The 14,917-nt window shown below is 48.4% G+C and overlaps 2 protein-coding genes across 3 annotated transcripts in view; one reads left to right on the plus strand and one right to left on the minus strand.

Annotated features, from left to right (window-relative positions):
- G4 (UbiA prenyltransferase family protein) overlaps nt 1-14,917 on the plus strand; it is a 110,025-nt gene that overhangs the window by 78,697 nt on the left and 16,411 nt on the right. The gene's annotated exons all lie outside the window — the stretch shown is intronic.
- Nucleotides 11,259-13,500, minus strand: LOC147433576 (uncharacterized). The gene is made up of 3 exons (XM_086489747.1): nt 13,443-13,500; nt 13,265-13,283; nt 11,259-12,671 (listed from the first exon to the last, which is right to left on the minus strand). Exons 1-3 carry the CDS (start codon nt 13,498-13,500, stop codon nt 12,500-12,502), a joined length of 249 nt encoding a protein of 82 aa, XP_086345873.1. The 3' UTR covers nt 11,259-12,499.

The following is a 14,917-nucleotide window of genomic DNA, read 5'->3' on the forward strand; positions in this document are numbered from 1 at the left end:
GTGGACCAAGCAGCTGCCCCCCAAGTGTACTGCCGAACCATGGAGAGAGCAGGCATCAGCCGAAGAACACGAAGCCACACCTGTTGTGCCAAGGGACAGTCTCAAAGACAGTGACGTCGACTCTCCACAAGATGGTCACAAGCTGCGCATGCGGCCGAGAGACCACTATGCACAAGCCAGCTCCCAACTGCTGTAGCTCTGTGTGCGACCAACCACTGAAACAAAGTGACTCGCCTCGACTCCTGGAGTCCCACAACCTCTTCCAAAAAGCTGCCAAGAATTCAGCTGTGAGACTCTCCTCCTGCCAATGAGGAGCTGCAACAGGGTGAGCCTCTCTCTGTGCTGCCAGTATGTCACGTCCCAATTGAACATTGTACTGAAAGAAAGGGACACCTGGGTGGTCTGTAGAAAAGGGTCCCTCCAAAGCCACTCTCCAGGATCCCACTGTACTCATGCCAGTGGACAGTACTCCCAAGCCCACACTCTCCAATGTCCAGTCTCAAGAGCAGCTAGGTTAGGATCAATGACACAAGTCCTCCCACAGATGCCCACCACTCGGATCCTCTGAAAACAGCACTCTACCACCTGCGGGGCCTCTTCTGCAACTCGCTGTAAGCGTCCCTCACCCTGTAACTGGAAAAACAGGGAGGGAACAGTCTATGAGCAAGCCCAAACTGAGATGAGAATCTCTAGTCGCGTGAAGGCTCCCATCCATCTGGACGTTGCCGACTTGAGAGGTGTGAGTCAGTCAGCTTGTACTGCCTCTGAGATGTGCTGGCGCATGCTCTGCACCCCTCTCATGCCCTGTAGTTGAAAGCCCTGCAGCTCCTCTGACAAGCCTGAAAATTGTAACCAGTCACCTAAAGAGCGTGCTGGACCCGCTTCATTGGACCCGAGGAAACATGAGGCCGACTACCTGTAACAGACTTGGACACTCCAAGTCAAGAATCAATCGCGACAGCACCAAATAACCACTTCAAAACAATTCACAGATCACAATAGATTTGCATTGGCCCGACGGAGTTCCGTGCCTAGAGATATTGGCCCCAAAGATTGGCGCCCCTTTCGGTATTTCTTTTTATATTAATCAATCATCAAAGTACAAGAGAGCGGTTAGGGTTTCACTCTCAAACTCTGTGTCCAGATGCTTTGAGAAGTGAAGCCCTCACCACTTATTTAAAGATACAAGGGATGCCCAAAAGCAGAGCCCCAAAAGCTTTTAAAATAAAGAGCATCAGTTCTCTCTCTCTCTCTCTTAGAGTCTTTTTCTCTTTTTTTTTAATAAAAAAAAGCAAAATACGCGTTGCTCATCATTTTCCAAATTTTTTTTTTCAACCTCCGCGATTTCCGAAAATCAAAGTTTCTGGCAGAAATTAGGGTTTCTGTTGTCCGCCACATCATCACTTTGTGACGTACCCCCCTCTTGAAAGCATTGTAATCGACCGCGATTACGCCTGCAAAACCGACAAAAGCCATAAACCGTCTTAGCAGATACTGACTGTTAATACCTACGTACTAGGAACACACATCTAGCACATGTACAAAATCGACAGTCACATCACACGACATCACAGGACATCACTAGACATCACAGGACATCACATGACATTCAACATTCATTCGGATCTTAGACCATGATTTATCGGCAATGTAGCTAGCAATCACATCTAGGTCCAATCGGGACCTCCAATCAAGACCTCATCGATGTCCGATTGACTAATCCCTATTGCAACCATGTCTATTCGAGATCAAGTAGACCAAAATGCTGCAGTCATTTCGTCTATCAGTTCCTGCACTCACAAGAAGTCAAGAACAAATCAGTATCATAATCAGGAATTCCATTTATAAAGTCATCCAGCAGAATACTGTCAGCTCTCAGTATCCCTGAAGCTCACTGAGACATCAGTGACTTTAGTATCAAAATCGAGGCATCTGTTGACAAGGGAGCGGAGTGACTCCCCTCTTGTGCATCCCACTACACCAGATCTCCGGTCGAGGTGAATTTGTGGGTTCTGTTTGGAGTAGACTATGCTAAACCAAAACATCGAGGTAAAGTTTCACAATCGAGGAGTATCTGCTAGGTCCTCCTCCTCCATCCACTTCGCATCAAATGCGGGAAAGTTCTTGAATTTAACCAAGAACCGCCTTCGGACTTTACCTTTCTTCGTATCATTATGTGCCAAAATCTGTTCAGGAACAAGGATCTCCTCGTTTTCTTCCACTTCGGATTGTTGATCAGGCTCCCCATCATCAGGCACATCACCCTTAACAGGGTTCAAGAGACTCACATGCAATGCATTATGAATCCTCCAAGTATCTGGCAGTTTCAATCGGAAGGAGACATCATTTATCTTCTCAGTGATCTGGAAAGGTCCGTAGTATCACATACTAAGCTTTGGAAAAAGCCTCTCCTTTTCCTTTTTCTTTCGTAGGTGTGCCTTCTCAAAAGTAAGAGCACCCAATCATCCTCCTTCAATTTCAAGTCGCGACGATGGCGATCTGTTGCCGTTTTCTGTCGTTATTGAGACTCCTGCAAAGTCTCACGAACCTTGGCAATAGCCATATCCAAATCTCGCGAATATTCATCCGCTTCAAATATCTAATCTTCATGCTCAGGAAGGATGGAACCTTCGCAGAACTTTCAACAATCTCACATGGCGTCTTCCCCGTCGAAGAGTGTATCGTGTTATTGTAGGCAAATTCCACCAAAGGTAAGTTCTTTTTCCATTGAGTCTTCTGATCCGAGATACAAGACTTCAATAAATCTAAAATCACTGAATTGGCAATCTCAAATTGCCCGTCAGTCTGCAAGTGGAACGATGACGAGAACTGCAACTGCGTGCCAATGTTCTCCCAAATTGCCTTCCAAAACAAACTCATAAATCTGGGGTCTCTGTCGGAGACAATCGTCTCAGACGTGCCATGTAATCGGAAAATCATCGTGGTCATTCTGTGTTCTTGGGAGATCAAAAATGAAATCCATTGCAATACTTTCCCAGGGGTGGGTGGGTATGGGTAAAGGCTGTAACAATCCCTGTGGCTTATGCCTGTCAAACTTGACCTTCTGGCATACCAAGCAACTGCGCACAAACTCTTCCACATCCTTTTTGAGGCTCGGCCCAAAGAAGTATCTCTCTACGCCCTTCATGGTGGTAGCAATGCTGCGGTGACCCGTAAAAGGTGGACAGTGGCATTCAATCATAACCTTATCCCTCAACGGCTGTGTAACGCACAACATAGTCTTTTTCATCAACATAGTCTTTTTCATCAAGTAGCCTTCCCGAAGGGAGTATCCAGCTACTGTCTCCCCATCCCGTATCCGTGTGAAAATATCTGCAAAATCTGTATCTTTGGCATACTGATCGACCATATCCTCGAACCTCCTATGATGTATCGCGGAAACAGCCAGAACCAACGGTTTCCGAGACAAAGCATCTGACACCACATTGTTCTGTCCCTGCACATCGACAATCTGGAAGTGGAACTGTGACAAGATGTTCACCCACCGCATCTGATTTTCCGAAACCTGCTTCTGTGACAAGAAGTAGCGCAAACTCTGATGGTCTGTAAAGACAGTAAAATCCGCTCCGAGTAGGTAATGCCGCCACTGAGTAAGAGCATGGATAACTGTCAAAAGCTCTTTCTCATAGATCTGTGCTGTCATCTCCGGCCTAGAGAACAAACGACTCTCGTAAGCTATGACATGGCCTTCTTGCATCAAGACCGCACCCAGACGACGACCATAAGCATCACAATATACTTCAAATGACTTCTGCAAGTCCGGCAAAGTCAAATCTGGTCCTGTAGTCAATTTCTCTTTCAATGTCCGAAAGGCAGTCACCTCTGTGGATCCCCACGAAAAAGGTACTCCTTTCTGTGTCAAGGTATGTAAAGGGGAAGCAACCTCTGCAAACTTTCGTATGAACCGCCTATAGTACGAACACAGTCCCAAGAAGCTTCTAACTTCATGGACATTCCTCAAATCGGGCCAATCACGGATAGTCTCTATCTTGGCTGGGTCCATTTGCACTCCTGCTGTGCTGACACAATGTGTCCCAAAAAGTGTATCTCTGGTAGGAAAAAATCACTTTTCTTTGCATTAATGACTAACGTGTGATATCGTAATGCCTGAAAGACTTGAAGTAGATGATCTCTGTGTTCTGCCTCATTCTTGGAGAAAACAATGATGTCGTCAAAGAAAGTGCCAACAAATACCCTGTACTCTCGAAAAATCCTGTCTATCATCCGGTTAAATGTCGCAGGAGCATTGGTTAAGCCAAAAGGCATCACCAAAAACTCAAATAACCCAAAAGTCGTCCGAAAAGCTGTCTTGTAGACATCTCTCGGTGCTATCCTGATCTAATGATATCCACTCTTCAAGTCAATCTTGCTAGAGCACGTGGATCCCTGTAACCTGTCGAGTATATCATCGATCCTAGGAATCGGAAATCTGTTCTCGATGGTGATTTGTTGAGAGCTCTATAATCGATGCACATTCTCCAAGATCCGTCTTTCTTCAAAACCAACAACACTGGAGAGCAATACGGTGAAGTACTAGGCTGGACAAGACCCGTTTCCAAGAGGTCTTTCACGGGGCTCATAATCTTTTCATTCTGTACTCGGCTCACACGGTAAGGTGGCCGATTCGGTGGCGTGCTTCCAGGTATCAGATCAATGGTTTGGTCTTCAGGCCCTCTGAAAAGCAATCGGCATGAATGTGGAGAAAAATGTTGGCGTTCTTTTGATCAGGTCAAAACAGATTCAAACTTTATGCAGCGTTCAATTGTCTCCCAAAAGAATGAGTAAGAAACTGAAGTTCATCAAGTACAATCTCTAAGCCCTTCATTTATCAAAGTCGCTTTCTCGGCGCGGTAGTCAACCACGACGTAGTTCTTGTGGTACCAAGGGATCCTGAGTAGAACGTCACTCGCGTGCCCTGAACACCCCTGTCATTGCAAACAAAGTTTGCCAATGCTCGGTGTAATGGCAACATCCCATCCGAGTGCCAGTCGAACTACCTCTGCCTGTGGCGTCAGTCTGTCGGGCGTAATTCCAAATCAAGCCGCCAATTTCAAGTGAAAAGAAGTTGGCCTTGGCTCCTTCAAAAGAGCTTCTTGATCCTTCACTTTGCCCCAAAAGCGGCAAAGTTTGTACTTTCATTCATTAGATTCGGTGCAGGTCCCACGCCATGTGGTACCAGTTCTGCTTTTCTATTTGCCTTTTCTGCCACATTCCTCAGCTGCTCTCGAACTCTCAGATTTGTCGTCGTCTTTATCATTCTGTTCTTTCTCTGCCATTTTAGGGCACTTCGCGGAGATATGTCCATGTTCCGCGCATCCAAAGCACTTCCCCTCTCTGATGACGCAAGCTCTCTCCTCAGGAGTAAGCTTGGGTCGTGCATCCTTTTTCTCTGGGTTGCTCTTTTTCTTTCTACTTTCATTCCCATAAGTCTGTTCGGCTCGTTGTGTCATGGTCTAATCTGTGGGGTAGGTCAGACTGCCAGAGTGAATGGCAAAGCCCCGCTTCGCATGACTCATCAACTCCTGAATAGAAGCTGACTTCTGTTCCAAGCAGTGATCTCTGATCTTTGTAGGTAGACCCAAGGTAAACCGCTCAATCTTTTAACTGGCGCACTCTTGTTAAAAGAAGCGTGGACCACCAAGTACGAGCATTCCGTTTAAGGTAAGAGGTAGCTCTCCGAATCTTGGAGTGCTCTAAATAGCGTCCTCCCGCAAAAGCGATGCAAACTGTTGTATAAAAGACAGCCTTCGAAGCATCTGAGTATCCTGAAAAGTATCAAACTTGATCGAGTGGCCACCTTCCTTAAACTTTGGGACTTTCTTGCTTTTATCTTCGAGAAAGTCATACTGGTTGGCTTTGTAAAAATTCTTCTTGTTCGCATAAAACTTTCCGTCATCGGAATCTGAGCTGTCTGTAGACGAGTCCTCAGTAGAACTGTCAGTCTTTGGGCGAGATGTAGCCTTCTTTGCCTTTTTCTTACTTCGCTTTTTACCTTTTCTGTCTTCTTCGCTCGAATCCGAGGAGCTAGAAGAACTGTCAGAAGAAGAATTGGGTAGGTCTTCAAACTTGACGCGCTTCTTGAGTTTCTTTGCCTTGTCAAAAGTCGACCGACGACCCAAATATCCCGGGAAGTCAGTGCTGCTTTTTGCTGTGCTTTTTGCCTTTCTTTTGCATGTTGAAAAGCTGAGCAATCCGTGCATCAACCACGTTCTCTAGTTCCTTCTCTGGATATTTCTTGGAGGCAGAAGGTTTCTTGAGAGCGGGTTTCGGGAGCGGTTGTGGTTCTCTGCCACTCCATCTGTACCTCTTCCAAAGAGGTCTGGTTCATATATTTTGCCATCTTCGGGTCATTGGCAAAATTGAGCATCATCTTTGTTGCATCGCCGATCAATTGGTGACGCTCCATCTCTCGCCACTCCGCCTAAGTAGGCCAAGGGGGGCCATACTCTTTGCCGGAATCTTCGTTGTGATCCCTGCGCGCATCTCCAGATGCAGAGGGAGTCGACTGATCATTGCCTGAAGCCATAGGTGCCGCAGAAAAAAATTCGGGGATCGGATTTCCCGTAGAAGAGAAATCGGCCGTGCTCTGATACCACTGTAACAGACTTGGACACTCCAAGTCAAGAATCAATCGCGACAGCACCAAATAACCACTTCAAAACAATTTACAGATCACAATAGATTTGCACTGGCCCGGCGGAGTTCCGTGCCTAGAGATATTGGCCCCAAAGACTGGCGCCCCTTTCGGTATTTCTTTTTATATTAATCAATCATCAAAGTACAAGAGAGCGGTTAGGGTTTCACTCTCAAACTCTGCGTCCAGATGCTTTGAGAAGTGAAGCCCTCACCACTTATTTAAAGATACAATGGATGCCCAAAAGCAGAGTCCCAAAAGCTTTTAAAATAAAAAGCATCAGTTCTCTCTCTCTCTCTTAGAGAGTCTTTTTCTCTTTTTTTTTTTAAATAAAAAAAAGCAAAATTCGCGTCGCTCATCATTTTCTGTTTTTTTTTTTCAACCTCCGCGTTTTTCGGAAATCATGGTTTTGGTAGAAATTAGGGTTTGCAGGAATTTTAGGGTTTCTGGCAGAAATTAGGGTTTTTGTTGTCCACCACATCATCACTTTGTGACACTACCAACCAAGTGGCCTCTCTGAGTGCTAACCATGGGGTTCCAAACAAGGGGCTGTCGCAGCCGCTTATCCGTGTAAGTAGGCTGTCGCAGCTCTAGGCCTCGTCGCAAGTGCTCCCAAGATCGAAGCAAACCCACAACGAAGCGATCCTCCCGTCTCCTGGTCAAACCAACTCTGTGCATCTTTGTGAAGATCCATCTAGTCGAAGGTTGCCCGAGGCTTCCTACCCGAGGCACCCTAGCAGGAAGCCGTTGTAGCAAGAACTCTTTCCAGGGCTCCTCACCTGGAAGAAGTCCTCGGACGATGAACTTTCCAAGAAGGGCTATGCTCTGCTGTGCTGGGTTTATGAATTTAAGCCCTCCCTCTGAACAAGCAAGAGTGATGACCTACCAAGCCACTCTGGCCCGGGTTGTCTGAGCGTCTTGCCCTGACCAAAGGAAGTTCTTGATGAGCCTCTCTACCTGGCTGATACAAGAACTCAAGAAGATCCAGCAAGAAGGGATGTACCACATAGTAGCCAACAACGCCTGGTTAGCCACTACAACTCTGCCAGCCAAAGAAAGTCGTGCGGAGCTCCAATCTAACAACTTCCTCCTGATAGACAAGAGGAGGGGAGCAATCTGCTGCTGGGGAGACAAGTCCAAACCAACCTGACAGCCCAAGTACCGAACTGCAATCCCTAGGGGAATCCACCTGAAACCCTCACCTGGCATCCAATCGGGTACAAGAGCACTACCAACCGAGAAAGCCACTGTCTTTCTCCAGTTGACCAGTGCGCCAGATCCACAAGAGAAGGTATCAAGAGCGTGCTCACAGTTGTGAAGGTTGGCCTCTTGGCCATCCAAGTACAAGGCTGAGTCGTCAGCAAACTCAGCGTCCAGTAGCTCATCTCCCCGAATAGGGAGTGCTAAGCCCATAGACCAACCTGCTGCGACACCAAAAACCTGCTCATCGCCTCAGCATAGAACAGAAAGAGGAATGGGGCAAGAGGGCAGCTCTGTCTGACCGAACGTGTGAGCATGAAACGATCACCTCTACCTTTGTCTGACTGTGTGCCCGTCTGTACAAAGCTGACACCGCTCTGATTCAAGCATCTAAGGAGCCCATCTTGCGTAGAGTAGCCTCCAGAAAGTCGCGTCAAAGTTCCTCTGAAGAAGAATCACCAGATCCTCACCCCGGAGCCGCGGTAGGGCAGAAGCCTCCCAAAAAGTAAAGATGTTGTCAAGGATACTGCGCTCCTTGACAAAACCTGTCTAAGTCCCATGTATAAGGCTCTCTAGAAGTGGCTGGATCCTCAAACTCAGAGCCTTGGCAAGAATTTTGTAGGCTGAGTTGAGGATGGTGATGGGGCGCCGCTGTCGAATCTCAATCCAAGGAGCCACCCTCCTTGGGAATGAGGTAGATGAGACACTCATGTTGTCAGGCATCTCTCCTGTGTGCAAGATGTACTGAAAAGCACTACAGAAATCTGGGCCAAGCAAGTCCCAGTACTCCAAGAAAAAACTAAGAGTCAAGCCATCCTCACCTGTACAGCTACTACTGGGGAGTGCACTAAGAGCCGTGTGCAACTCCTCAAGCTGAAGTGGCAGCTCATGCCTCTGACGCATCTCCTCAGTCACAAGGCAAGGCATCTGTGCCCACACCTACTCCCTGCATGCATCCTGACGCTCCGACTGAGGCTTTGCAGACAGTAACTCACGGTAAAAGTCAGTAGTAACTGCATGCATGTCCTCTGGCTCAGAAGCGACTGACTCGTCGAGCCTCCTCAACTGACTGACCTTGGCATGCGTATGCCGAGGTCCATTGCCTCGAAGAAAGCACCAGTCACTCTGTCACCCACTTGTGTCCACTGAGATGCCTGTCGATGGAAAGCAAACTCATGGCGCCGCTCCTCTGTGCTAACAAGCTCCTGACGAGCCTGCTGTATCTGCTCCTGCAACCAAGGACTGTCTGGGTGCTGCTCCTGCATCCTCTGCAAGGAAGCAATGCCCCGTCTGAGACGTTGCTCCTCCTCTCTTGCTGCAGCCAGGCGAGCAAAAGACTCCCGGAGAAAGAAGGGACTAAGCTGAGCTAGTCGTGAGGCCACTCTGTCAATAGGAGAATCCGGCATGTCCAAGCTCTGTCCATAGAGCCTCTACTCGCTCTTTGATTGCAGAGTCCAGCAAATACCCTCTCAGGGATGCGAAGCATCGTGCTTCCCCTCCTCTGTCTATCTATCACTGTGAGGATCATTGGTGCATGGTCCGAGAAGAAGTCCCTGCCAGAATGCCAACTGTCCCACCCAAGTCACAGAAATGGTCACTAGTGTAGAAGCGATCTATTCGCGATAGAATCACTCCTCCCACTCTGCGGTCCGAACGAGAGAAGGTCAGCTGTCTGGGGGCCTCACAAAGCTAGAGTGCTGCCACACATCTAAAACCCTCAGTCATACAAAACCTCTCCCAAGCTGCCAGCTCAACTCCATGCACAGTAGCATGGCTACCACCAATCCTGTTAGAAGGGTCCTCTAACATGTTGAAGTCACCCCCTATGCACCACTGCTTTGCCTATGGCAGAGACTCAACAATCTGTGACCAAAACACTCCTCGTGCACTCGCCACATTGGGTGCATATATGTTCAGGAAGCCCACAAGGCAACCCTGAACCTTCATAATGATCCACTAAGCCCTGCCTGGCAGAATAATCCCTCTGCCCACAATGGCCTGCTGCAAAGAATCCGCAATAGTTATACATACCCCACCCTGGATGCCTCAAGGTCCAAAAGGAGCTGACCAAAAAGTATAATAACGTCCGCGCAAGAGCTGACCACAATGTCTAATGTGGCTATCACACAGATGATGCTCCTGTAGCATAAGGAGGTCAATCTCTCCTCTCACAAGGCAACGCTGAATTCAGCTCTTGACGCAGTTGGTCCCTCTGATGCTAAAACTGGTGCCCACCTAGTCCTTGCACGTTCCATGACACGATCCTCGTGGGGAGCGAGAGAGAACAGATGCTGCCGCAGCAGCTAAACGTGCTAGCTTCGAGGTTGGCTTGGATGGGGAGTAATCCGTATCCAAGGGTCCTCTAGATAGGCGTGACTACAAAGAGTGTCTGGCCCAAGCCCAAGTAGAGTGAGCCGTACGTAAAGCAACCTCCTCTGTCCAGGAGTCCTCATGAATGTGTACATCTCGCTGCATCTGGAGGGGTCATTGCAAACTTGGCCAATGGCCATAGAGTCTGAAGCATGTCTATAACTCCTAGGTCACCCATGTGGTGAGAGAACTCTAGGGCCTGTGTATGCAGCCACTCCAACACTGAGTCGAGAGTCCACCAAGTCTGGTCCCTGCCGCAAAGGGGAAAAGAGAAGCCAATCGCTGTGTCCAAGGCCTCTATCCCCCTAGCTGCAAGGAACAGAACATGAACCCTGAAGCAGACTGCCTCAAGGTTTGATGAGGAGTCGCCGAGAAAGCGTGTAAAGTCGTAGGCAAAGAAGTCCCATTGGCGCCGAATGTCGAAGCTCGTCAGACCACGAGGGACTGCTGCAATGGGAGACAAGAAAGGTTGTCCCTCTCTCGCCAAGCGACTCGTGGCAAAGGCGTTGCCAAGAGATCTCCTAGCAGCCGGAGATGGCATTGCCCCCTGGGTCGACTGTGGAACTGGAGCGGGAGGTGGGGGCGAGGGGGTTGAGGGGAAAAGAGAAGGCAACCGCTAAGTCCAAGGCCTCTATCCCCCTAGCTGCAAGGAACAGAACATGAACCCTGAAGCAGGCTGCCTCAAGGTCTGATGAGGAGTCGCCGAGAAAGCGTGTAAAGTCGTAGGCAAAGAAGTCCCATTGGCGCCGAATGTTGAAGCTCGTGAGACCACGAGGGACTGCGGCAAAGGGAGACAAGAAAGGCTGTCCCTCTCGCGCCAAGCGACTCATGGCAAAGGCGTTGCCAAGAGATCTCCTAGCAACCGGAGATGGCCCTGCCCCCTGGGTCGACTGTGGAACTGGAGCGGGAGGGGGGGGTGTAGGAGCAGGGGGAGGTGGGGGAGAAGAGAGGCGGCGGGGACCGGCAAAGGTAGAGGGGCGAGGGGGAGAGGCGGCGGGGGGGAGGCTGATGAGGAGGGGGGTGAACTCGGGGGGAGGAGGGGCTGTCGAGGGTGAAGCTCAGGTGGGGGCTGGGGCAAGAACCTCGTTCTGCTCAAGAGGACCGAATCGGTTCCCCGTGGGAATCCACTTCTGCTAGGTACGCGCCTGAGGACCACTCTGAGTGCCAAGTTGTCGCTATGGCCCCTGTCGTTGTCGACCACGAACCTGCTGCCATCCCTCCTTGGTTGGAGCCCCAGGCTCGGAGGGTGGCTCTACCTGTGTGCTCTGTGTCTCTGCCTGTGGCTGCTGCGAGCCCTTGCAGGCTAGGATTGAGTCTGTGGTGTAGGTCGGGGCCTCCTCCGTGGATAGGCCTTCGCAAGATGGCCCATCTGTCGACAAATGAAGCACTGGTTCGGGAGGCCCGAATACTCCACGCTTTGTCTAAACCAACCCCCACTCACCCGAGGAAGGAGGATTCGGGAGAGTGCGAGTGTCCCTAACTAGAATGCGAACTGAGGGAATGGCGGCTACTGAGGCTGCCGTGCGAGGTGTCTCCAGGACAGTCCCAATCGCTGATTCTATCGTGGACAAAAGTGGTAGGTGCTCCCTCCGCAAACCAGGAAAGCAAACGGAGGTGGGATTGTTTGCCTCCTCTACCAAAACATCTGAAGCAGGGTCAAAACCATGTCTCAACTGTCGAAAGTGGGCTCGAACTGCTCGGATGGTCAAGGGGCTCATGGCGATGACCTTGGACGCCATCTCAGAGGTCTCAAACTCGATTTGATAGTAGCCTCGTCCGAGGATCTTAACGTCCAAGATCTTGCCCCCCTCTGCGAGAAGGTGGGCCTAGAGAAGGTCACGCAGCCATAGTTGACACGTACGGTCACGTACGATGGTTACACGTACGAAGATGTGCGGTACCAATCGAACTAAAAAAGTTAGACGTATGTGAAGTAACGTACTATGCAAAAAAATAAATCATATATTTTTTAGAGCCTTTAGTCTATTATGAGTCGTGACATAGACCTTAGTAATGTAACTACTTAGTATTAAGTTTTAAAGGAGATGTCTTACAAGTAAGAACATTAAAGATTTGGCCATGGACATTGGAAACGGCAAATTGCAATGTTCGAAAAAAGATGATCATGATTGCATTTGATTTCATAATTCATTACATAAGTGGAGAGTCGAGGCTCTAGAGATACAAGTAACAAAAAGTAATACAAAAAAGTAGTGACACAACTCATAGTCTCATGGCCCATGGGTGCAAACTTTAAAGCATAAAGAGAGAGTTCTAAGTGCTCATATCGCTCTCATCACCGGAGTTGTGGTCCGAGCTTGAGCTAGAGGTAGCTGCATCATCCTCATCACTACTTGCATCAAATGCACTAGATGCAAGACCATAATCTCCCTCACTAAGGATGTTGCCCTCATCATCAAACTCTGGCTCTCTAGGATCCGCAGGCCTAGAATTGGACACATTCTCCATAGTGGTGCCCGCCATAGTAGATCCGCTACCTGAGCCTCGCCGTAGATAGGTCCTGGGTGTCTGTGCCGACGCTCTTCCACTCCCACGAGCAACCGAAGTGGAAGCTCCTCTACCTCTAGTTGCCAAAGCTCGCACAACCACCTTCTTGCGGGACCGTGTGCGAGAGACACGGCGATCAATCTCCTCCAACTCCAAGTAGAGGTCTCGAAATATTTGCTCCTCCTGTGGATCGCGATCTTTGTTGAGACTCTTAAGAGTCTCAATGGAGAGCTTGCATTCATCTACATTCACCTATTTGTCATTTACAACATGCAGGAAGATTAATGGAGTTAGCAATTTGGCATGCCAAAAATATGAGCACATGATACATCATACATCATACATGTGAAAGCATAAATAAAGAGTATGATGTAGCCAACTCAATTACCTGCCTAGCCTTTGGCATCTCATGCATGGACCGCAACATGTGTAAATTGGAGCGACAATAGATAAGTCGCTCGAATTGCTTCGTAGAAAGCTTGTTGCGGATCTTGGTGTGTATAAGAGAATACGCTGACCAATTCCGCTCACATGCACCCGATGAGCAATCCTAGAGCACATAGATGATAGAAGAGAGGCATGAGATTTGAATTGTGGGAATTGAGAGGTGATTTATGTCACATGAATCTCAAATGATGACATGATTGAGATTATAAATTTATAATTTATGGTATGGTATTATGTATAATTATTAATATATATGATATACCTGTCCAAGAACCCTCAATGCCACCCTTTGAAGGTGAGGCAATTGATAGCCAAAACATTCTCACCAAAAAAGAGGCTTCACTAACGAATCCCTCTTCCAACACACCGAGGAAGCGAATGCCGTGCCTTTTTGGTCTCCATAGTTGATGAGCTCTTGGAGAAACTCTCCATGGTGTTCTTCATTGAGTATCTTTGGAAGGTACTTGTCGCGCTCCTCTTGAAGTGCTTGATCCGCAAAGATGGATGGCTTTTTGAAAGCCAGATGCAAGAGGGCGGCAAAGCCATGGATTGGTCGCCTCATCCAATCCCACCGCTTTTTAACAAGGAAGAGAATGTCATCTCTCTTTGGAGAGTCCTCCAACACATCACTACAAAGAGAGAGAGAAAGATAGTCAAGCATGGAAGGGTAGAACCGTAGATGGAAAAAGACTACTTACAATGTACATAAATCATAAGGTGAAATGTTTACCGTGAACCATCGGGTGCTCCATCAAGAAATGTGGATCTCTCAATCTCCTTGTAAGCCTCCTCCATGAAGTGGTAAAGGAGACCTATGGTAGACCCTTTCATGTCGGTCATCCGAAGCACCTTATACAATGGCAATACCACTATGACAAGACCCTTGACCTCTTGCCAAAACTACTCCTTCAAGCAAAGCCGTTGGATGGCCTTTGCATCTTGTTGGGATGATTGGGTCTCTTCTTCAATCCATGCTTTGAACTTATCCGAGACCATTGTCTTTTGCAAGTTGGTTTGCACATCATAGAGGCGCTCAAGGAGGAGCCACATAGCGGCAAAGCGTGTTGCGGAAGGCTTCTTCAACTCCAAGCCGGAGAAAGTGCGATATATCGCAAGTACTCTCACCTTTTTGTTGATGAAGTTGACGATGCAGAGGGCTTGGGATAGAATGTCCTTCACTCAAGGTAGGTCGCCAATGTCCTCCAAGAGGAGGTCAATGCAATGAGATGCACATGGAATCCATACTATGTGTGGATACTCTGTCTCTAGCTTTTTGGCCATGGAAGCACAATTGGAGGCATTGTCGGTGATTACTTGAATGACGTTGCTTGGACCGATCTACATATGGAGAAAGAAGGGAAAGTGAGAAGAGCCAAGGCAAAAGACAAAATTGAAAATAGTAGATACTTGAGAGTGGAATCAAAAAGTTTACCTCTTTTATGGCTTGACGAATGTGGCGGTAAATGAAGGCACCCGTGACCTTTTTCCTCCTTGCTCCCGCATCAACTGCTCGCAAGAAGTAGGTGCCAAGAGGGCATGAGACAAGGATATTAATGATTCCCCTCTTCTTGCGGTCACTCCATCCATCGGTGAGAATAGAGCAACCATACTTTACCCATCCGGCACGCACGGGGTCAAGAGACTTGTCGATTCGTGCCCTCTCTTCATCAAGCTTCTTGGTGCGCATGTCATGGTATGACACTCCCGTCGACCCCTCACATGGACCAACCGCGGCAA

This window comes from Adiantum capillus-veneris, chromosome 19 (genome assembly GCF_014529385.1).
Source record: "Adiantum capillus-veneris isolate H3 chromosome 19, ASM1452938v2, whole genome shotgun sequence".
Classification (NCBI taxonomy): Eukaryota; Viridiplantae; Streptophyta; class Polypodiopsida; order Polypodiales; family Pteridaceae; genus Adiantum; species Adiantum capillus-veneris.